Below are 25,405 nucleotides of genomic sequence, written 5' to 3'. Positions count from 1 at the left end.
TGCTTATTTTTGAGTGGTAAATGCCAAGAACCATGACCATGATTATCTTGTACATGTCACATTTCTAGTGGAGTTTTACATATAAAAACCTTAGATTTTCCTCTTTCTGTTTTCAAAAATTATGCTTTAGGCCACCAAGAAATTTATTTCCCTGCTTCTCCTTTCTGTTTAGTAACTTTAATTTTTTTGGTACTACAAAAGCAATAGATATTCATGACAGAATATTAAAATAAAGGCAATAAAGAGAAGATTTAATATTTCTCATGTGTATGTGTGCTAAGTTGCTTCAATTGTGTCTGACTCTTTGTGACTCTATGGACTGTAGCCTGCCAGCCTCCTCTGTCCATGGGACTCTTCAGGCAAGAATACCAGGGTTGGTTGCCATGCCCTCCTCCAGGGGATCTTCCCAACCCAGGGATTGGACCCACATCTCTTATGAGAAACTGACTTGACTTTCTGTCAAATCAAGAAACACTCAGTATGTCTTTTCCCATCTTAATACAATTAAATATTTTCTTGACAAAGTAGGATCTCCTTCTGAGTCCTTCTGTCACAAAAGCAGGAAAAATCTAGGTAAGGAACAGCAGGTTCCCCTCACAGAAGTGCCTTCTCTTGACCATGTCCAAGTAATGATCAAGAATGTTTCCAGCCCTTACGTAACTTGAGTGGCATTTAATTCTCAAGCATCACGTGGTCTAGTAACAATCCAAATTCCGGGTTTTATTCCTTGCTGCACCAGTGATGTTCAAAGGAACTTTGGACACATTCCCTCCTATCTTGTTTCATTTTCAGTGCTTATAAAATATCAATGTTGAAGTGATAATTACGTGGTATATTTTTAGAGGACATTGAGATACTCAAGGAAATGGGATAATATCTCTAGGAAGGCTGGCAAAGGCAAACATAATGAAACTATAAAACTAGTTAAAGTGTAAGGATACACCCAGAAAAAAAAATATTTTAAATAATAAAATCCATTCAAAACACATGCTGAAAATAAGATGCAGTAATACTTTGGAACTTCAGTAGAATGTTCTGAGTTTGTATTTCCCTGAATAATGAGAGTCCTTTAGGCACAGAACCACTGGAAGGTTCTGTCTATTCTCTTCCTCCTGAGACATGGATCCATGGTCCACCAAGTACCTGCTATACTTCCTCCTCCTACCTCAACTTTTCAAAGTAACATCAAAAATCCAGTTCTTTTAAAATTCTATTAGACTTATTTCTTAAAAAAGCACAGAAAATCCAAGTGAAAGTGAAGTCACTCAGTCGTGTCCCACCCTTAGCAACCCCATGGGCTGCAGCCTACCAGGCTCTTCCATCCATGGGATTTTCCAGGCAAGAGTACTGGAGTGGGGTGCCATTGCCTTCTCCATATCAAAGCATAGACTTGTTAAATTTTAACTGTAATAGGCCAGTAGATGGAATGCTGTTACTTTTTATAGCTTATTGACTGAAAGAGGATGCTGTAGAAGAATATTGTGCTCGTCACTTCTTTGTAGGATTAATAACATTTTCAGTTTTGAGAACCATTGAGAGTTCCTGAGTTTCAGATGCACATGAGGTGGTCATAGGCCACTGAGACTCATGAAACATGAGTGATGTTGACTTGCCACCACCCATGTTTCTAAGGAGCTCCTTTAGAAAAACAAGATTGACTTGACAAAATGTAATGTCTAGTGAGGAGAGGAACTGTTACAGCCAAAACATTCACTTTTTTTTTCTTCCCTTCCTCCTTTCCTTTGTATATTTAAAAGTCCAATGTTGATATGCTGTGTTCCATCTATTTTTGTAATAATAGTACGTACCACCCACTGTTCTACTGTTATTTTATCTATATATACATAATCCTGTCAAGCTGTTAGAGAGAAAAGGCATTCTTAGAACTAACATTTGTAGAAATTATAACACCAGAAAATTCACATTTGTGTTGGAGAATTGCTCGCAATGCCTGCAGCGGAATGAGTGTGGGACTCCAGGATGGGGATAATGATGGAGGTTGTCTCCCAGGGGTTCACTATAAAATCCGATTAGGCATTTGAATGGTAATGAAGTGCATACACAGTACATCTTCTGAAGACTCTTTCTGGCAAATCTCACCCCAGGCCAAGTAATAGCCGAAGTGCAGTTTACCTCTGGTTTGTTCTTTCCTCTCCTTCCGTTGTTCTCATCTCCCTTTTGTGCTCTATTCCTGCTTCCTCCCCACTTTTAGTTCATGAGAGCTCCAGCCCTTACCCCAGGCACTTGTGGCCCCAAGTCGGCCCAGGATCACCCACTGAGGTCTTCTCAGGCCTTTCACCCGTACTCCAAACCAGATGTTTTAATTCTGTATCCTATCCCACTGAATCCATGTGCCCCGGGGTCCTTTGAAGAGACACATAATAGTGTGATTATGTACAATATGTCCCCTCCTGGGAACTTGCATGTATCCACCCCCCAGGAGCATGTAAGGCACTGGCTCTGCAGTGATGATCAGAAATTGAATTATACTTTTCAACTTGACTGATGATTATGGGATAACTTCATTGTGTAGAATGTGCTAGGCTGCAACAGTGAACACAATGTTGTTATTGTTCTCAAGAATAGTCTAAAGCAGAGGTCAGCAGACTTTGTCTGTAAAGGGCCAGATAATACATTTTAGGCTTTGTGGACCATAGGATCTCCGTTGTAGCGCCTCACCTCTGCCACAGAGTTGCACGAGCAGCCATAGACAGTACGTTCATGAACATGTTCAGTGAAAGTTTATGTACAAAATCAGTTGGTATTCTGGTTTGGGGCCAAGGCCATAGCTTGCTGCTGCTGCTGCTGGCATGAACTCCTTTGTCCTTCTTTTCTGATTTGGCCATTGCAGAATGGATCCTATAAAACGAGTCACAACAATAAAAGATGGAGATTAAAATAAGGGTCATTTGGTCATAAATGAAGTAGTAACTAGATGTACAGTATTTTACAGGCAATATGTAAAATATCCATCAAGACTTACCTTGTATATTCAGTGGGATCCAGAAATACTGTTTTTAGGAGACAAGAATTCTAGAGTTTCACGATGATAAAGAGCTTAACAAAGGTGTTTGGATGAAGAGGAAAAAAATTCTTTACAGCAAGTGGATCTGTTGTTAAAAAGTACCACGGATAATCACAACGTTGTTGATCAACTATACTCCCATATAAAGTAAAAAGTTAAAAACAAAAAACTACCAAGGATAAAGAGTCATCAAAGAAAACACATCTGCACCTATCATTACTTTAAAAACACATAGGTTATTCATGTGAATAAAATAAAAATTGAAGTTAATGATCATAATCAACTTGAAGTAGCCAGAGGAGATGCTAAAGAAGAAGAATGAGAGGCGAAAGAGGAGGATGTGGATGAATTTATCTGTGGTGCAGTAAGAGAAATAAATATAGACAGGTAGATGATAGATTGATAGCTCACTGCAAAAGCAGCACATGGTAAATGTTACACAAAAATTAGTTTTTGTAACATTAACAGATAAACTGAAAGTGTGAGTGGATAAAGATAGTGAAGATGTATTTCTTGCTCATATCACAGCCCAGTGAGAATTGAGGGACCTGGGCTCTTTCCATTGGAAGCTGGCCATCTTCCGGTGCCTCATCCACTTATGGTTGCAGCAGGCCCATGGGAAAGGGGGAGAAGTTGCATGTACCCTTTCTTAAGCATTGAAACTGGACACAACATTGACCATAGTAACTTACTTTCTATTGTCCAGAACTGGTCTAGTTATAAAGAGGAGTGGAAAATGGGGTTGATGCTCTAGATATGTGTGAGGAAGAAAGGAAGACCATAGATACTGGGAGCACTAGAAACCTCTGCCACTGTTGTAAAAATACCAACAGATCCCAGAAACCAACAGTGAAGCTTTCATAGAAAAGGTGATATTTGAGGGGGACCTTGGGAGAAGGGTGGGACTTTTAATGGATGAAATGGGTTTTGCAATTATATGAGCAAGTACACTGGGGTAGAAAAGCCTGGCCTTGGGGTCTAGAATTGTAAATGGTCCCTAGTGGCTAATGTGTAATAGATAAAGTTAACTGCCAGGGACAGAGACTTTTTGTACTCTAGGCAATTGTGTGCAACTGAAAATATTTTTAGCAGGCAGTTAGTTACATGATCACAGCTATGTTTGCCACTAGTAAAAAAATGAACTGAGAAGTTGAGGATAAAAGATTGTAACTAATAGAAAAGATGTGGTCCCCATATGTCCTTTATTCCAATTTACCTTCTGCTCTGTGTGCATGTGTGCTAAGTTGCTTCAGTCGTGCCCAATTCTTTGTGACCCTATGGACTATAGTCTGCCAGGCTCCTCTGTCCATGGGATTCTCCAGGCAAGAATACTGGAGTGGGTTGCCATGCCCTCCTCCAAGGGATCTTCCCGACCCAGGAATCAAACCTGAGTCTCTTATATCTCCTGCATTGGCAGGTGTGTGTGTGTGTGTGTGTTTTCCTTTTTTTACCACTAGCACCATCTCTCAAAAAATCTTTGACTGCCTGACTGCTGCATATTACCAGGTCACTGGAGGTGGAGGATAGTGCTGACTGCTTTGTTCTTTGCGCTTCTGTACTCTGATCATCTGACTTATCAGATTCCTGCTTCAAGTCTCATTTTCAGGGATATTTCAGCAGTGCTAGAACTGCCTCCATTTTATACTAGTCTGTGATGCAGAGCTTTGAACAAGTCCTTCCCTGGTGTATTCATCAGGGTTCTCCAGAGAAACAGAACGAATGGAATGTATCTGTGAGTATATGTTATGTCTCTGTGTGTGTGTATTACATACACATACATATGTAGAGATTTATTGTAAGAGATTGGGTAACATGATTATAGAGGATGGCAAGTCCCAAGACCTGCAGGGTGAGTGGGCAAGCTGAGACCTAGAAGAAAGAGCCAATGGTGTAGCCCTGTCTGAAAGAGCCAGTGGTTCAGTTTGAATCCAAGGGCAGGAAAAAGCCAGTGTCTGTTTGAAGGCAGTCAGGCAGGAAGAATTCTCTCCTACTTAGAGGAAGGTCAGCCTTTTTGTTTAGTCCATCAACAGATTGGATGAGGCCCACCCACATAGGGGCAGTTGCTCAGTGGTAAAGAATCCACCTGCACTTCAGGAGCTGCAGGAGACTCAGATTCAATCCCTGGGTTGGGAAGATCCCCTGGAGGAGGACATGGCAACCCATTCCATAGTCTTGCCTGGAGAGTCCCATGGACAGAGAACCCTGGTGGGATACAGTCCATACGTTCACAGACTCAGACACGACTGAAGCGACTGAGCATGCGTGCACACCCACATACGGGAGGGGTGCAATCTACTTTGTCTGCTGATTTCAATGTTACTATCACTCCAAAACAGCCTCACAGAATACCGAGTGTCTTGGCACCCTAAGCCCAGTCAAGTTTACACATAAAATTAACCATCAGACCTGGTGTATGGGCAGGTCAAAGCAGATTGCTACCACCAGCATTTCTCAAGGACAAAGAGATTATTTCCTTGTTCCATCAATAGAGTCAACTTTCTACTAGTATCTCACTATAACAGATCCATAGCAAGTTTATGGTGTACAGATTAATCTTTTTTTTTTTTTTTAACTTATTGGCACTTGTTTTTAAATCACTGTTTGAATATGCACTGTCTTATATAATCCTTGTGCTCTTCCAATGAAAGTAGTCATATTTCTACTATGTAGATTTAAAAACCAAAGTTTATAGAAGTTGAGTAGTTTTCCCAAGTTCATACAGCATAACAGACCATGATTGGAAATATGCAGTTTTGCTGCACAAACCATACTCTTAACCATTATGCATACAATTTTTTCATACATTATTTAATAATTTCTTTGTTGATAGGGTTAAATAATACTTAAGGCTAAGCTCAATATGTGGTACACAGAAAGATCTCAAAAATCCTTACTTTTTATTAGTTGTAATATTCTATTTACTTTCCATATAAAATGGACTGAGAAGTAAACAGTTTTTGTGGGTAGGAAAACCAGGATTCAGACCCCAGTCTTCTGCTCCCTAGGCCCCAAACTCAGGGTTTTCCAATACAGTGGAGATGCAAGAATTTTTTTTTAAACCTCTACAGTGTCTAAACGGTGAGTAGATATACTGTATCTCATGATTTTTTAAGTACTTTTTGTCACTGAGGCCAATGCTTAAATCACCATCTAATCCACAGCATTCATTACAGAGTCTTGTTTACAAAAATGTTAAGTCATTTTAAAAAATGGCTTGTTAATCTTCTACAAATCACAAGTAATGAATATGTGTCAGCCTTTTTGAGATGGGAAAATGTAGTTAAGATGCACGGACTTCACTTGCCAGGGGTTCCCAGCGGGTCACCAGCGTAAAAGCATATTAGCAGGCTATGATTTCTTCATACAGGCTGTATTAGTGCACATGAGTCCTTCAGTTCTGTATGAGGACTTATTTATTTCATGGTTGGTTTCTGTGTTGGTGAAAATTATGTCTGAGAGATGGACTGAAACAAAACCAGGCACCAAACAGTTCTGCCTCCAGTTTCCTACAGCTTTATTTGTTCTTTGTTTATAGACCTATTGCTTCCCAATGACGGATGGGCTGAGAGCGAAGTACCACCTTCTCCCCAACCACATCCCGTTCTGGAATTGGGCCTTGAAGATTACAGCCACAGGTATCGATAAAATGATATATCGTAAATGTTCCCTGTTATGGTTTTTCTGGGAAAACCCAGCAACCTTATTTTAACTCTATTTCTTTCCAGAATGGAAATCTCATAGTATCTATAATTCTTTTCCAGTGAAAACTTCTTATAGCTAATATTGACACCTCATATGGTTCATTTTCACTTCCTGGAATTTGAGATTCCTCATATATTATTAAAATATATGGGAAAATTGTTGAATCTTTTTTTACCAAGTTAAAAACTAAAGAGATGGAACTCAAAAAAAAGTTATATGCGAGGGTATAAAACAAAACTGAGAAGACATAAAGCTCCTTTTTTCTAAATTTGTAATTGGCAAATTCTAAAGGTATCTTAAAAATATATGTTCCAAGAAAGTTAATGGAATCTAAAAATTAAAGCAACAGCATATGTAATCTAAACTATTGAAAAGAATGCCCAATATTATATCCATTCTGTAATAGAAACAAAAAAATCAATAATGTTTAGACTCACACAAGCATGAGAAAAAGAGATTTACTAAGCATACACACCATTTGACTAGTAGAATTCATAGATTTTGTTCTTCTGATGAGTTTTAAAAATCATTAACTTGTCCCTTTGCTATTTTCTATATTTATTATAGCTGTTAAAAATTGGATATTTTATTCCATTGTTGCCCCATGGTAATCCTGTGAGATTTTTTTCATTTATCTTGCAGCAAGGCTGGTTTCATCACCATTATGTTTTTTATTACAATCTGCTAAAAATAAAACAATGCAAGAGTATAGCTACCTCTATTAGCCAAAAGCTTACCTATATTTAGCTATCTCCTATTCCTACATTTCTGAAGTCAAATATCTTACTCAAACACAATTTCTTGAACTAGACTGATAATCATAATAATGTTCTTCTAGATCAATATCTCTGGGGGTTTCTTGAGCAAAAATCTGGACATATTTGATTTTGCTTGTTTATTTCCATTGCCTGCCTTTAGTCTGAATCAAAAATGACAGTTTGATAGCATTAAAAAGTTCCCTGATGAAAATAATTTCACTCACCTACCTTACTGTTTATTCAGGGTATATGCACAAAACTGCTAGAACAATGCAGAGATAAATCAGATATAAACCTGTCATGATGTATTTATAATAAATATTTATTTGGTCTTAATCCCATTTCTGGCACTGACCCCTAAAAGCCTTGAAATTTCCTAAGTATTGAGAGTGATAAAGGTGTCTTATCTAAATGAAGTGGCTTTTGGAAGCATCTAAGGAAGGAGACTCGTTGCCAGTGGAGCCAGTCTTGTGTTGAGAGGGTGGGAACTTCAACCCCATCTCGAGAAATGGGCCTTGAATCAGTTGACCGTGGCCAATGATTGGATCAGTCTTGTCTTTGTAATGGGGCGCTCATAGTAAGGAACATACCTCCCACTGCAGGAGACCTAAGAGATGAGGGTTTGATCCTTGGGTCAGGAAGATGCCCTGGAGAAGGAAATATCAACCCACTCCAGTATTCTTGCCTGGAGAATCCCATGGACAGAGGAGTCTGGCGGGCTGTGGTTTATAGGGTTGCAAAGAGTCAGACACAACTAAAGCGACTTCATGTGTAGGCACGCCTGTTTTATGAAACCCCCATAAAACCCCAGAATGACAGGGTTTGGAGACCTTCTGAGTTGGTAAATATGTGGAGATGTGAGGAGAGGGGTGCACTTAAGAGCACAGAAGCTAGGAGCCCCTTCCCAGATACTTTGCCTCGCGCAGCTCTACATGAGGCAGTTCCTAAGTTTTATCCTTAAACAAGAAACCAGTGAGCTAGGAAGTAACATGTTTCTCTGAGTTCTGTAAAGTGAAAGTGAAAGTGAAGTCGCTTAGTTCAGTTCAGTCGCTCAGTCGTGTCTGACTCTTTACGGCCCCATGGACTGTAGCCTACCAGGCTCCTCTGTCCATGGGATTTTCCAGGCATGAATACTGGAGTGGGTTGCCATTTCCTTCTCCAGGAGATCTTCCCAACCCAGGGATTGAACCCAGATCTCCCGCATTGTAGGCAGACGCTTTACCATCTGAGCCACCAGGGAAGATAGAGTTCTGTAAGCCACACTCAAGTTCTGATCAAACCCAAGGATAGAAAGGAAAGAGGTAGGATGGGCAGTTTAGGTTAGGAAAACCAAAAGAGGAGAGAGGGAAAATGCAGTGTGTTCAGTGTCGTGAAACATATAGTATCTGGGAAAGAAGTTATGGCAAGGGCATGGCCAGCTATTCTCCATGAGCACCATGCTTCTCCAGAGAGCAGTGGAGAAGTATTGAAGGGTTTGAAGGCAGCAGGTGACAATATCACGATACATGAGTACAGCCATGGAGGATAAATGGATAAGGGAAGCCATAGACAGGGATACTAGTCTGAAACCACCAGCAAGAGAAGAGAGGGGCTTGAAAAAAAGAAAGAGCAGCATAGCTGGAGAAGAAGGGACAAAGTCAAAGAGATTTTTGAAATGGAATGAACAAATCTAAAGCTTTGAATCACTCAATCTCTCTTTCTCGCTCTCTCTTTCTCTCTCTCTCTCTCTCTCTCTCTCCCCACCCCCCTGGGATTCTGTGACCTGTACCATCCTACAAGCTGCTGTGTTGCCTAGGTGACCAGCAGCCATGGGGATTTGGATGTGTGAAACTTAGAGTGAAGGAAGCCTTGGAAGGGAGCCAGGAGGGTTCAGCAAATGAGGCTGTCCTATCTTTAAAAAAGAAAGAAAGAAAGAAAAAGGTAAAAGCCCTCTGAAAGGGAAAAGTAGTGCTTTAAGGGATGGAACCAGTCTTATGAAATAGAAAACTTCTAATTCGCAAGGAGTGAAAAACAAATTTCATCAGGCTAAATTTGTACCTGTACTCTAAACCAAAATGAAATCAGGAATTTAAGTAAATTGTTTGTAGTGATATGGGCTTCCCAGGTGGCACTAGTGGTAAAGAACTCACCTGCCAATGCACGAGATGTAAGAGATGTGGGTTCATTCCCTGGGTTGGAAAGATTCCCTGGAGGAAGGCATGACAACCCATGTCAATAATTATTTGACAAAAATTCAGAATGTGTCTAAATTAAAAACGTACGTGTGTGTGTGTATGTGTGTGTGTGTTTGTATGTATGTACATATATCGGAGAAGGCAATGGCAACCCACTCCAGTACTCTTGCCTGGAAAATCCCATGGACGGAGGAGCCTGGTGGGCTGCAGTCTATGGGGCCACTAAAAATCGGACACAACTGAGCAACTTCACTTTCACTTTTCACTTTCATGCATTGGAGAAGGAAATGGCAACCCACTCCAGTGTTCTTGCCTGGAGAATCCCCAGGAGGGGGGAGCCTGGTGGGCTGCCGTCTATGGGGTCGCACAGAGTCAGACACAACTGAAGTGACTTAGCAGCAGCAGCATGTACATATATATGAAATAAATATATTATCTACCATGATGTCTAAGAAAGAGATTAAGGCAAATCAATAGCAGACAGAATATATTGAATGTGATTAGCTGTTCAGGCAGCACTTGGTTATTCCCTACGTGTTCACAGTTCCTCTCCCTCTTGGTTCTCTCTCAGTTCTGTCTCTCCTTCTGTCTCTCTTCCCATACACGTGACCTACGTCTACTCTCACTCATAGTAACCAGACACTGCAGATAATCCATGGCCACCCGAGACTTTAGACACAAGTATTTTGGCATGCCCTTCGAAACCTTCCCCTGCCTTTTAATTTCAGGTAGTTCTCCTTGAACATTCATGGCAGGTCTTATAGGTCTTTCACATTCCTGATTTGTCACCATGTTTGGGACGCTGGCATATGTTTCATGCTACCCGTATTTATTCATTGTGCAGCATCATCTGACATTGACTATCATTTCTCTTTGATAGATTCTCTGGTTGTTCATGCTGAAAACACAGTCTTTATCTAGGATATGCCTTTGGCCTGCTGTCAACGTGCATCTTCCACTGCAGCCCACTCAGCCATGAGCACATGCTAACTGCTTTCAAAATTAAAATATGTCATATTTTATAGTTAATCATTGTGTCACTGTCTCACACCAAAAATTTCCAATTTGTAGCATAAAATTACAAACTGTTTTACTAGTCTAATGTTATTTTACTAGTCTAAGTTATTTTCCCATGAGTCAATTCAATACTACACACAGTCAAGTACAAGTTCATATTAGCTCTAACCCTACCGTGCCTCATATTACACCTCCTTCCTTCCTTCCTTACATATATGCCAATCTGATATCAGCCTAATTTCCATTTTGTACCATAGCAAGAGAGGTCCTTTTATTGAAGGCTTTCAAAGTGTATACTTGTCCACGTTCAAAACAATGGTAACAGAAGTATGTATCATCATGACTAATGTAATGGACATATCCAGGTTTGCCTGTGTTTATATACATGCACATATATGTGAATATATGTTGCATTCATATGTACAAAGCAGCTTTTTATTTCTTTGATCATCTTTGATGGTATCTCTGCATCTGTACAAAAAAATTCACTTTATTTAGACTGATCCTTACTTGATGTTACTATATTGCTGTCTTGTTTTTTCAATGGAGATGGGGTTAATTGTTTCCCAAGAGTTTGGGAAAATTTGAGTTCTTATTCTTAATTTGACAAATAATGCCTAGTTTGGTAAAGCATTCTAAAACAGTAAAGTGAATTAACCAAAACATTACACAGTTGGGTAGATTCCCATAGTCTGCCTTGAGCAGAGCTCTTTAAATGCAGCGTGATTTCTTTTAATGAGGAATATTCATGTTGTTCTAAATTTCCTCCCAAAAGGTTTTCATTATAACATGTGGCATATGTTTTGATTAACCCTTTAATTTTCTTTTATTTCACAACATCCACCACTCTGTTGAGATTAAAAAAAAAAACAAAAACCTAACCTAAAATGCAAGCTGCAAAAGAGTGTGTGTGAAACTGTCCTAAGAGGTAAAGGAGGCAGTTCTATGGATGCAGGATTAGCAACAACCTGCATCCCAGGCTGGCTACCATATTAGCCAAAGATCTTGCAGCTCTGGGAAATGTTCAAGTAGCCACAAGCTGATCCTGACTTCGCCAGTGGCCAGCTGTTGTGACTTGGAATATCAGTCTCCTCTTTGGGCCTCAGTGTCTTACCTACAAGATGAAGAATTAGATGAGGTGACTTTAATGACTTCCAACTCTTCGATTCTCTGGTTGCATGAAGGCCATGTGTCTCTCTGACACTAAAACTGTATCATCACAAGAGATCAAAGGATGAAAAACTAAGTGCAAATAAATGTCGGATAACACATTTAAAGGCAAGTGCTTCCAAAACATCAAGGTTCAGAGGAAAGCTCATATTCACCATGGCGTCTCAGAATTCCTCTTTCAAGTGAACTAAAACAATTAAAATGTTCTATTATGCCAGGCCAGTCAATAGCACTAGTGGATCAGGATTTATGTTTACAGTTAACATATTTTGCCACCATCACTAGATACCCCATCTAATATGTTTGACATCAGTAGCTTTCTCGGCTGAGAACGTAGCCAGACCACCAAGAAAGAAGCCAAAGTGGGAAGGTGGGGGAGCAGAAAAGAAAAATCTTTCATAATTCTAAAGAGTAGCTTTAAACTTCTTGAGCAGTTTTCATGACAAATATACAGTTGTCTCTTGGGGAATTTGTTCCAGGACTCTCAGGGGTACTAAAATCTGCAGGTGCTCAAGTCCCTGGTATAAAATGGTATTCTGTTTGTATATAGCATCCTCCCATATGCTTCAGACCACTTAATACAATGTAGATGCTATGTAAATAGTTGTCAGAGCATGGGAAATTCAAATTTTGCTTTTTGAAACTTTCCAGAATTTTTTCTTTTCTGAATATTGTTGGTCCCAGGTTGGATGATCCTTACATGCCATGCTGAGGATACAGAGGATAGACTGTAATTTTTTTTGCTGAAGAGTTCCTTAGACCCTCATTCAAAGACCAGACTAAGCTACAGAAACAAATGAAATGATTAAAGTTTACTTTTGTAAGCTTTTGTTGAGCTCTTACTGTATATTAGGCACTATTGTCAGTATTTAATGTATCATCATTTATTTCACCCTTACGACAACTTTATTAAGTAAATTCTATTACTGTCCACTTCTTAAAAAGATTCTTTTCTGTTATGGTTGGCTACGGGCTATTGAATATAGTTTCCTGTGCTATATATACTGTCCATTTTATGCATTAGGCCACCCACCCTAGCATCTCACTCCCAAGCCCATGGCCGTAAATCACCTTGCTATGCGTGTGTGTGTGTGTGTGTGTGTGTGTGTGTGTGTTGTCACTCATGTCCGACTCTTTGCAACCCCATGGACTGTAACCCACCAGTCTCCTCTGTCCATGGAATTTTCCAAGCAGGAATACTGGAGTGGGTTGGCATGTCCTTCTCCAGGGGATCTTCCTGACCCAGGGATAGAACTTGAGTCTCCCACATTGCAAGCAGATTCTTGACCATCTAAGCCACCATGGAAGTCCATAAATCTTATACCACAGTCCTTCTAAATAGGAGAGAAGGGCTTTTAGTTACAAGCCCACAGGAAGTCTGATAAAAACAGAGAAGCCAAAAAAAAAAAAAAACCAAACTGTAAAAAAATTAACTTGAAAAGCAAAAATTTACAGTCATTTGAAAAGCAAAAGCAGGTCTATTTATTTATCTGCTTATTTTCTAAATGCTCCTACTGTACTTACTCTGCCCCAGACCCTAGTCTCCTTATTTTACAAATCATTTGTAAAATAATCATTTGTAGCTCATTTTATCTGATGGTAAAGCGTCTGCTTACAATGTGGGATACCTGGATTCGATCCCTGGGTCAGGAAGATCCCCTGGAGAAGGGAATGGCAACTCACTCCAGTATTCATGCCTGGAAAATCCCATGGACCAAGGAGCCAGGTGGGCTACAGTCCATGAGGTCACAAAGAGTTGGACACAACTGAGTGACTTCACTTCACTTCACCCATGGGAGATAAGGAGTGTAATTATACCCATTTTATACACACACAAAATTGAAGCACAGAGAGGTTCAGTAACTTGGCTGGGTCCCACAGCTAGTAAGGAACAGAGCCAGGATTTTAAACTGAGCAGATCTGCTCTGGACTTTGTGCTTTTGAATGCTCTGCTGTATTACACTACATTACAATAGCAGAGGCTCATTCATTCAGCAGTATTATTATTGCTGCAAGGCAGCATTAAATATGCATGACTAATAAGTTTCAAGAAAGATTGAACCTTTTTTGATATATTTTGTTAAGAAATTGAGATTCCCCAGTACATTTTAAGATTCTCATTCATAATGGTTGAGTTTTTTAGTTGTTATTTTATTGTTTACAGTGTCAAATCCCAACTGTTTGAAAAAATTCAAACTTAGTCCTTTCTGATTTACCAAGAAGACTTCATTTTATTTTTTCCTGTATTTAAGATTAAAGTTGTGTTGAAATGAGCTGCCATATTTACTTTCTAAATATATGTACCAAGGGAGAAAGGGCTCTAAGTTAATGTATGAAAAGTATATAAATATAAATTATTTCTAGATCAGGAAATGAACTATTGTCTGTAATTCCCTTATATAATCCCCTCCATCCTCAAGCAAATAAATAAAATATTCAGCAGAAATAAAATTCTTTGAGGTTGAATACAAGTACTAGGAAGTCTATAATGGGCATTTGATGTATCTTGTGTCTAAATTGTCAGCTGTGCTTTTCCTGTTATTTCCTGTTGGTATTATTGATGAGCAGACTATTTGGTCAGCATTAACATTACTTTTAGAAAATAGACCTAAATAAAGTAGAAAACCAAACTACCACAGCCATTAGTCATTCAACAGGATGGTTTTCTCAAAAGGATACAGCCCTTTCACTTGTTTTTTTAAAGGAAGGGTATGCTTAGCCCACAGATCTCTCTTAACCTACATTTAGGCTCTGCTAATATCTAGTGGCATCCTTTGAAGCACTAGTGGTTCCCAGATTCACTTTACCCACTTAAAGTTATATATTGTACAGCAGGACCCCAATTAGCAGAAATCAGTGAAGAGGAAAACATGATATTAACCAGAGAATACTATTTAAATTGCAGAATGTGATAAAATGCAGGAAAACAGAGTTGCTACATCTCATAAGAGATACCTGAGGTTCACCAACTGGTTGAAAATGCCTGGTTGGGAGCTACAGAGGGAGTGATGAAGAGCTCTGTTCAAAATGAGAACTGCTGCCTTTATTTTTTTTTTTTTTTAATTCTAAACCTAAATCTGGCGTATGGCTTCTTTCTGCAGCTCTGGGGTGGACTCGGCAGTATATTTTCCAGATCAGCATATCAACTTTAGATCAGTGACACCAGCCAGGCAGCCTGAATCAATGAATCTGAAAGCCTCAAAGAGCATGGACCTCGGTAAGTGAGGGTGAGGTGACGTCCAGGTCAGCTGTCTAGCCTCAGCCCATCTGTCTTCCTGAATGTCCTGCCTTTGTTTCTTCAACTCCAACCTTAGGGGGGCAAGGTCTGCTGAAGCATGGAAAAAGGGATAATAGTCATCCTATCTTTCTGTCTCTTACCACACATTTAATCCTAATTACTCCTTTTTAAAAGAGAGGTAAGTGACATTTTTATAAAGTGGGCCATATAGGTCAGAAAAGTAGGAGTATTCCTTCTGGAAGATCTGAATGCATAAGCGTCTTTAACTCACCTGCCTTTGCATTTGTCTTTCACATCTGCATTACCTTTCCATTTCTCGAGTACATCCATGTTGCGGGGCCTGGGAAGATCATGAAGTACAATGAATCCTCTCCCCTGGAGCATCCCATCTCTGTGTGCAATGTTTGGGGATGGTGGCAGTGAAGAAACTTTATCTCTTTAAATGCCCATCTTCAAATCCATCACTGGGTTTGCCAGATTGAGAGTATCTAAGAACCCAGTTTCATGCCCAGACAACCTCAGTGAGGTTCTGAGTCCTACAGAGAGTTTCTGGGAGGATGTTTGAATCCTACAGAGAATATCTGGGTTAGTGTTGGTTGCCAGGGCAATCAAGAATTGCTGAAAACTGTATTCCCAGGCTCTAGAATGTGAAACCTTGGAAGATATCTCAGACACCCAAGCACATTACTGCCCTTCCATGGGCCCTTAGAGAGAGAATGATTAGAATAGGGTGCTAGTGCAAAATAAATTTTCAGCAACATATTCACTGATTCCTGAATGCTCAGAGACCAAGCCCTGCCAATTTCCTACCACCCCTACCCCGATGCACATTACATATTTCATTAGTAGCACCAAGAAAATGGAATAATCAAAACTGCGTGTTCCATTTAACAATCTGATAAATAGTGCTTATCTGTTACTCATTTACAAGAGTTCAGAAAAATGTTCAGTCATGATGAAACAAGAAAAATTGATTCTGTTTTCTATAAATGAACTAGATCACTAGGATATATTTGCTCTAATCATCTATAGCAAGACTGATAGAAACCTTAATAAGGAAGCTGTCTTGAGCACTGGTACAAAAGGGGTATTTTCTCTCAAGTGTGAACCCCTGACAGACCAAAGGAATAATGCATGACAGTGTCATAGGTTATTACTAATTATGAAAGGAGCAATTTGTTTTTATAGAATGCCTGATAAATATTTCCTGTTCTGTCTTCCCAATTTCTCTATAAAGAAGATGAATGGATAAAAACTGGTCTTAATTTGGGATAAGAAATATATTACTGTTTTCCTCACTTAGTTTAAAAAAAAAAAAAAAAGGCCAGCAGTACGGTTTTTAAAAGTCTCTGCAAAAGAAAAAAAAAAGCAGCCATTTATAAAAAAAAAGAAAACGGTATCAGATCTGTAAAAATAAAACCTAAACCATGTCCAGAAACTGTATTTCTGTTTAATTTTTTTGTTAATGAAAGCTTTGTTTTTAAACAGTTTTCTCTTTTAGATTGAAATAGCCCTTGCAAAATATGAACAGTTAGCAATGACCCATTGCATTTTAGTGTACTTATCCCATATATGACAATAATGTTTGTTCAATTTTACATAGTAGGGCAAAGGTTATGAGTTATTTTCTTCAGGACATGGGTATCAAATTAAAGGCATTGACTTAAATGCACTATACAGCACAAGTGGCAAACTATGCTATGAAAACATTTTTAAACTAATTATGAAAGTTTGGTCCCTTCCAGGAAATGCCAAATCAAAGCTAACAGTCTCTCAGCGAGCTCTGAGGTCAATATTCTAGGGCCATTCTGAATCCCTATTCCCAGAACAATTGAGTAAGCTCAATAAATATGTGATTTTTCTCAATGAATAAACTTAGATGATACCAGAAAGGTAAACATTTGGAAGTGCCTTCCTTGTTTGATTAGATGAAAAAGATACTGTAAGTAGTTTAGCTTTCCATATATAGCACTGGGCCAATGTAAAGAATTAATGTATTTGCTAAAAAGGTTGGTGACTGTACTTAGAGGGATAATCCTCTGAGCAGGGTCAAGATCCATTCTTCAATTTTTCTTTTTTTTTTTAATTGAGGTAATTAGGCTGAATAGCAAATTAGTGCTATTTGATTATATTTGACCTAGAAAAACAGCAATTTTATATGATTCAAAATAGAAGATAAACCTCCTACTTATTGCATAATTTATGTTGAATATTCATCCTTTAGAAAATCTTTAAACGTTGACTAATAGACCTCATTGGTACCTTCCTTGTTATTTTTTTGTTTCATTTTTGCTACTGAGTCTAAGCCAGTTTTTTAATTTGCATATTATGTTCAAATTATTTTAAAGGTGAATGAGTTCCATTTGTTTATTTTCACTTATGTTCTTAAAGACAGTTCTTACTGTGAAAAATAAAACCACCTCATTCCCATCTCTTTCTTTTTTCACAAGATACAAACATATTTTAAAATACTTTACTAGCTATTTAACATCCATCTATGTTCAAACATCTCTGTCACACGTTGTGTTTCTTTATACTAATTGTATGGAGCCAAAGCAAAAACAATACCCAGCTGTATATGTGACTGGTGATAGAGCAAGGTCCAATGCTGTAAAGAGCAATATTGCATAGGAACCTGGAATGTCAGGTCCATGAATCAAGGCAAATTGGAATTGGTCAAACAAGAGATGGCAAGAGTGAACGTCGACATTCTAATAATCAGTGAACTAAAATGGACTGGAATGGGTGAATTTAACTCAGATGACTATTATATCTACTACTGTGGGGAAAAAATCCCTTGGAAGAAATGGAGTAGCCATCATGGTCAACAAAAGAGTCCAAAATGCAGTACTTGGATGCAATCTCAAAAGCAACAGAATGACCTCTGTTCGTTTCCAAGGCAAACCATTCAATATCACAGTAATTCAAGTCTATGCCCCAACCAGTAATGCTGAAGAATCTGAAGCTGAACAGTTCTACGAAGACCTACAAGACCTTTTAGAACTAACACCCAAAAAAGAGGACTGGAATGCAAAAGTAGGAAGTCAAGAAACACCTGGAGTAACAGGCAAATTTGGCCTTGGAATGCAGAATGAAGCAGGGTAAAGACTAACAGAGTTTTGCCAAGAAAATGCAGTGGTCATAGCAAATACCCTCTTCCAACAACACAAGAGAAGGCTCTACACATGGACATCACCAGATGGTCAACAACAAAATCAGATTGATTATATTCTTTGCAGCCAAAGATGGAGAAGCCCTATACATTCAACAAAAACAAGACCAGGAGCTGACTGTGGCTCAGATCATGAACTCCTTATTACCAAATTCAGACTTAAATTGATGAAAGTAGGGAAAACTGCTAGACCATTCAGGTATGACCTAAATCAAATCCCTTATGATTATACAGTGGAAATGAGAAATAGATTTAAGGGCCTAGATCTGATAGATAGAGTGCCTAATGAACTATGGAATGTGGTTTGTGACATTGTACAGGAGACAGGGATCAAGACCATCCCCATGGAAAAGAAATGCAAAGAAGCAAAATGGCTGTCTGAGGAGGCCTTACAAATAGCTGTGAAAAGAAGAGAGCGAAAAGCAAAGGAGAAAGGGAAAGATATAGCATCTGAAGGTAGAGTTCCAAAGAATAGCAAGAAGAGATAAGAAAGCCTTCTTCAGCGATCAATGCAAAGAAATAGAGGAAAACAACAGAATGGGAAAGACTAGAGATCTCTTCAAGAAAATTAGAGGTCCCAAGGGAATATTTCATGCAAAGATGGGCTCGATAAAGGACAGAAATGGTATGGACCTAACAGAAGCAGAAGATATTAAGAAGAGGTGGCAAGAATACACAGAAGAACTGTACAAAAAAGATCTTCATGACCCAGATAATCACAATGGTGTGATCACTCATCTAGAGGCAGACATCCTGGAATGTGAAGTCAAGTGGGCCTTAGAAAGCATCACTACGAACAAAGCTAGTGGAGGTGATGGAATTCCAGTTGAGCTATTTTAAATCCTGAAAGAAGATGCTGTGAAAGTGCTGTACTCAATATGCCAGCAAATTTGGAAAACTCAGGACTGGAAAAGGTCTGTTTTCATTCCAATCCCAAAGAAAGGCAATGCAAGAGAATGCTCAAACTACCGCACAATTGCACTCATCTCACACGCTAGTAAAGTAATGCTCAAAATTCTCCAAGCCAGGCTTCAGCAATACGGGAACCATGAACTCCCTCATGTTCAAGCTGGTTTTCGAAAAGGCAGAGGAACCAGAGATCAAATTGCCAACATCCGCTGGATCATGGAAAAAGCAAGAGAGTTCCAGAAAAACATCTATTTCTGCTTTATTGACTATGCCAGCGGCTTTGACTGTGTGGATCACAATAAACTGTGGAATATTCTGAAAGAGATGGTAATACCAGACCACCTGACCCGCCTCTTGAGAAATCTGTATGCAGGTCAGGAAGCAACAGTTAGGAACTGGACATGGAACAACAGACTGGTTCCAAATAGGAAAAGGAGTATGTCAAGGCTGTATATCGTCACCCTGCTTATTTAACTTCTATGCAGAGTACATCATGAGAAACGCTGGACTGGAAGAAGCACAAGCTGGAATCAAGATTGCCAGGAGAAATCTCAATAACCTCAGATATGCAGACGACACCACCCTTATGGCAGAAACTGAAGAGGAACTAAAAAGCCTCTTGATGAAAGTGAAAGAGGAGAGTGAAAAATTTGGCTTGAAGCTCAACATTCAGAAAACGAAGATCATGGCATCCGGTCCCATCACTTCATGGAAAATAGATGGGGAAACAGTAGAAACAGTGTCAGACTTTATTTTGGGGGGCTCCAAAAACACTGCAGATGGTGATTGCAGCCATGAAATTAAAAGATGCTTACTCCTTGGAAGGAAAGTTATGACCAACCTAGATAGCATATTCAAAAGCAGAGACATTACTTTGCTGCCTAAGGTCCGTCTAGTCAAGGCTATGGTTTTTCCTGTGGTCATGTATGGATGTGAGAGTTGGACTGTGAAGAAGGCTGAGCGCTGAAGAATTGATGCTTTTGAACTGTGGTGTTGGAGAAGACTCTTGAGGGTCCCTTGGACTGCAAGGAGATCCAACCAGTCCATTCTGAAGGCGATCAACCCTGGGATTTCTTTGGAAGGAATGATGCTAAAGCTGAAACTCCAGTACTTTGGCCACCTCATGAGAAGAGTTGACTCATTGGAAAAGACCCTGATGCTGGGAGGGATTGGGGGCAGTAGTAGAAGGGGACGACAGAGGATGAGATGACTTGATGGCATCACAGACTCAATGGACGCAAGTCTGAGTGAACTCCGGGAGTTGGTGATGGACAGGGAGGCCTGGCGTGCTGAGGTTCATGGGGTCGCAGAGAGTCAGACACGACTGAGCGACTGAACTGAACTGGTGTTGTATGAAGGACTCTTACTTTTCCCTCTTTGATTAAATTTGGGCTTAATTTATAGTTGGGATTTTTGGTTTGGGTGAGCAGACTTGGTTCATTTGAATTTCTTATTCTGTGATTTGTTTATTCATATTATTTGCCAAAAATGTTTGCATTTGTTAATTTTTTTCATCTTTTAGAATATCATTATATATGTTGTAAATAACTTTTTGCAATCTATTATTCATCTTCTTAGTTTGATCATGGTATCCTTTACTATAAAAGATGTTTTAGTCTTATATAGTTGGACACGACTCTATAGGCTCTATACAAGACTCTATAAGAGTCTCTACCTTTTGAAGGTAGAAATGAGCGACTTCACTTTCACTTTTCACTTTCATGAATTGGAGAAGGAAATGGCAACCCACTCCAGTGTTCTTGCCTGGAAAGTCGCAGGGACAGGGGAGCCTGGTGGGCTGCCATCTATGGGGTCGCACAGAGTCAGACACGACTGAAGCGACTTAGCAGCACAGTAGCAGCTCATCAAAAAATTAAACAGGAATGCTTCTATTGTGTTCATGTGCCCATTAATTATGAAGTTTGCTATTGGTTCCTAGTAGCAATGTTTTTATCAGTTTAAATGTTTCTTTGTATTCCTAGCTTCTTGAAAAGTTCTTTATTTGCTCACTTTATTTAATCAAGAATAGATATTGAATTTTATTAAGTGATTTTAAGGATCTATATAGGATGATAGTGTGTAGTTTGTTCTTTATTACTATAGTGAGTTATAATAATAGATTTCCCAATATTAAATCTTTGATTTTTCTGAATGACTCTACATTTTTCTCTGTATTTGAAGAAGGTAGAAATGAATAACACATTTTATCTATGTGATCTAAAATGTAGGTGTAAGACCCTGATTATAGTTTTATTTGGTGGTGTTAATTCCTATATACTTAAAGGTATAGATTTTTTCTTTTTTTTGGCCATTCTGCCTCAGTATTTGTGGATACTTTTGCTGGCATGCATGTGGCCACATTTAAGTCAGATCAGAAATGATTCAAATGATGAATAAAAGGAATTTATTTTTAAGTAATTAGTTGTAACTATGCTTATTCAAAGGGGTTAGGGTGTCATTTTCTGGGTTTTCCAGAAAATCAATCTTTCCTACTAATTGTAGACTTTCCTCTATTTATTTAAATTACCAGAATTACTGTGTTCAGTCTGGATCCCTTTAATTTGTTCGTAATTGAGCTTGTGTGGGTGTTGAGTTGGAAGCTCTCAGGAGCTGAATAACACAGCTGCCTCTTTGGCCTTTGGCATAGGGTTTTCCCCCAAAGAGCTGCCCTCATTGGCAGTGTGCCAGAGAGTCATATTCAAAGACTTTTTGATGAAGTACAAACATCTTTCACATCCAGGCCTGGTGTTTTATGACCCTGTAATAGTATTGAAGAATTAGTCTAAATTATTCAAGGAATAATTTTTGTTCACTCCCTGACCGACTCTACAGCCCGATTCAAAGTTAAGTTTCAAATGCTACTTCCCACAAGGTTTTCTTTTTCCTAAGCATTTTCTCTCCTGTTTCAAATTGGCCTCCTCCTCCCATTTCAGAAGGGTGTTCTGTAACACAGTAAGAGGAAGGCTGAGGGCAGTGCAGATGGAAGATACTGACCAGCTGTCCTGCCTCTGTTCAATGAGAGGAAATGAGCTTCAAGTGATGCATGAGGCATTCAAATGAAATTTTAGGAAGTTTCCTGACAATGAAGGTTGTTAACATTCCATGTCTCACAGTCTCTTAAAACAGTGCAAGTGTCTTGAATGACTTGTCCCTAAAATCAAGATGATAGATAAATCGGCTGATTTTCTTTCAAGAGCTGTGATTCAGAATTTAATTTTCTGTTAGTTGCTTGCTGGAAGTTTGTATTAAGGTAGAAGTATTGGTAGACATTCACAGTCAAAGTAAATTCTTAATCGACTGATTTCTCAAATCAACAAAAGATTTGGGTCAACTTTTGAATATAACCCTTGCATACACATCAGACATTCCTCTCAGAACAGTCCGGTATCTCTAATATCCAATGGAAAGGGGGCATGAAAAAAGTTAATTAAACCCATTCCACTGTTCTAATACTTTCTTTTTAATTTTTTTGTACATTAAGGAACTTTCATATGCATTCCCAGAAATAAGACAAAAATCCCGAACATTGAATATATAGAAGAATTTTCATAAAACTACACTCTGATAACTGAGAGTTATTTATCAATTAATATATATCATATATACCATATGATATTTTAACATTTTTAATATGTTTTTATTTATATCAATGGATCTTCTTTATTGTTCATCAATAAGTGATACCTCTGAGTTTGGTGAAAGCTGACTTGAGTACCACTATTTAAAATATAACTTTGACTTATTAAAAACAACAACCACCTGGTTGGTAAAGAAAAATTAATATTAATACTAAAAGAATCTACTATCTCTAATAAATGAGGAAGAGCTCAAGGACATAATCAGATATATTCCCTAAGCTTTAGGAAGTCAAAATGAAGGAATTACGGAGAATATTTGCTTATTCATTGCACAAATGTTTCTTGAGTGCCTGCTGTGTGCCAGGAAGTGCATTAAATACTGAGGATTCAGCAGTGAGAAAAATGGAACTTGATGTGGGCACCCATGAAAACCCTAACAAGAAAGGGAAATTGAAGAGCGGAGATTCCCAGGAAGAAGTACTGACATGATGATGATGACTTATCTCAGGCAGAAGAAATGGGAGAGGCACCTGAAGCGCTCGTGTGGCTGCTCTAAGAGCTAACTGAACTGAAAGCCTTGGCCAGGTGGAGAAGAGAAAAGTGAAAAAGCGAAAGTTACTCAGTTGTGTCTGACTCTTTGTGACCCCATGGACAGTCCATGGAACGCTCCAGGCCAGAATACTGGAGTGATAGCCTTTCCCTTCTCCAGGGGATCTTCCCAAGCCAGGGATCAAACCCAGGTCTCCCGCATTGCAGGCAGATTCTTTACCAGCTGAGCCACAAGGGAAGCCCAGAGAAGAGAAAGAGAGAAGCAAATGGTGTGGGGAAAAAAAAAGTGACAACAGTCTTAAAAGAAGCAATGTAGAAAGAGCTAAACAGCTGCACACAATGAGGCTTGCAAAACCTTTAGGAGTTAGACAGTCAAGCTATTTTTAGAACACGAAAAACAAAGTGTGGTGGCCCATTGGTTAGAGCAGGTAACAGCTGTCAGGTAGAAAGCAGAGCTACCCAGTTCCTGTGTTAATTTTATCTTCATGCACACAGAGTATGATGTTCAAACATAGCTGCCAGCATGCAGAAGTCTGGATGGTTTGCCTCCCTGTGCACTAAGGGGCTTGGGATTATAAAGCCACCATCCCTTATCATTAGAAATGAAGAGTGGGCCTCACACTGGAGGGCAGGAAGCAAATTACCAATTTTCAACAAAGATGATGAATTCCAGAAACAACTGGTGAAACTAGTGATCTCAATGCTAATTCTCGGAGGATTTCTCTTTGTAAAACAAAAAGAAAAAAAAAAAAGAAGTGGCCATTAGCCACCTGCAGAGGAGTCTGAAGCAACTGGTGTCTCCTTTCCCTGTTGATGGGATTTCTAGGTTGATAATCATGGAAATAGTATGAATACAGTTTACACTGATTTTAGTAAAGGTATTTCCATTTGTTTTTTGATTAAGACTTTTACCAAATTACACACTAAGGTAATAGCATTAGGATGCCCCCTTCCCAAAATGTGCTAATTGAGACTCATTATCACTCTGAAAGGAATTAAATAATGTATCCTATAAGACTCTGTACTTGGCCCTTCTTGTTATATTTTAACAAAACAACAGAATTTGATGAAGATTGGGTAGATATAACTTGGATGAAGACATGAAAGGCATTCTTACCAAATTGTTAATAAATGTTGTCTCAGAGAATTAAGTAATATGTTAGATTGACAAAACGAGCATTCAAGTGATTTATTTAGAATTGAAGATGGGATTTATCTAATAATGATTAATTAATTGAATAGGCATTGTTGGATGCTTTCTATGTGCCAGGCAATTAGCTAGGTGAAGACGATAAAGTCTCTTATGGTATTGCCATTCTTGTTGGGTAAATAGGTGATAAAGTTGCATAGCAGTAAATAATAAAATTTCAGATAGAGATGATTTCTCTGAAGACAAATTCAAGTACTGATGAAGACTGAGGAGAGAGAAGCCTATTTTAGACACAGTGGTGAAAGATAAAGGCAATGTCCTGAGGTTGGGTTAAAAGAAATCAGCTGTACAAGTATAGAGTTTAGGAGACCTGGGATAATAGCAGTGACTGAAGATGTTCCTGGATTTTGTCTCTTACCGGACATGACCACCTCCAAAGCTCCTTCCATGCTATCAGGTCAAGGACGATACCAGATCCACTATACACCAGCTTGGCCATAACCCACCTAGAGTGCTGTATTTAATTCTGGCAACAATATTTTAATAGAGACGAAAACAGTGTAGAACACATCCAGATACTGATGAGAGGCCTTGAAATTTTTCATGTCTGATGAAAAATAGTTGAAAGAAATAAAACTACTTTGCCTAAAAGGTAGGTGACTTAGACATATGAGACCTCTCCTTAGATATTTTCATGGCTAACATTAAAAAAACTCAAATCTGTTTAAAATTTGAATCCACCCCTGAAATGTATCAAACAATGATAGCGACAATCAGAAGATACATCAAGTTTACAAGCTTTGAAATCTAGAAAGCTAATAATGATAGAAAATTAATTCTGGTTTGTGGCATGTTTGGTATGCAAGGAAAGAATAGATATTTAAATTGAAATGACTCACAAAGACTGAGAAGCAAAATTCATCAGGAAAATGGAAAAGGAGTCACTATGTATTTTTCATTTTT

General features: G+C 38.8%; 1 protein-coding gene across 4 annotated transcripts in view; it reads left to right on the top strand.

The window, feature by feature from the left end:
• The window catches only part of PARD3B (par-3 family cell polarity regulator beta), a 1,152,049-nt gene that overhangs the window by 690,739 nt on the left and 435,905 nt on the right, over nt 1-25,405 (top strand). For all 4 annotated transcript variants that reach the window (XM_040228721.1, XM_040228723.1, XM_040228724.1 and 1 more), the window contains exons 14-15: nt 6,561-6,660; nt 14,948-15,063. In XM_040228721.1, the coding sequence (XP_040084655.1) occupies nt 6,561-6,660; nt 14,948-15,063 (216 nt within the window). The remainder of the gene's footprint in view (nt 1-6,560; nt 6,661-14,947; nt 15,064-25,405) is intronic.

This window comes from Oryx dammah, unplaced genomic scaffold, assembly GCF_014754425.2.
Source record: "Oryx dammah isolate SB20612 unplaced genomic scaffold, SCBI_Odam_1.1 HiC_scaffold_27, whole genome shotgun sequence".
In the NCBI taxonomy this organism is placed as follows: Eukaryota; Metazoa; Chordata; class Mammalia; order Artiodactyla; family Bovidae; genus Oryx; species Oryx dammah.
This window is presented reverse-complemented; position numbering and strand designations above follow the sequence as displayed.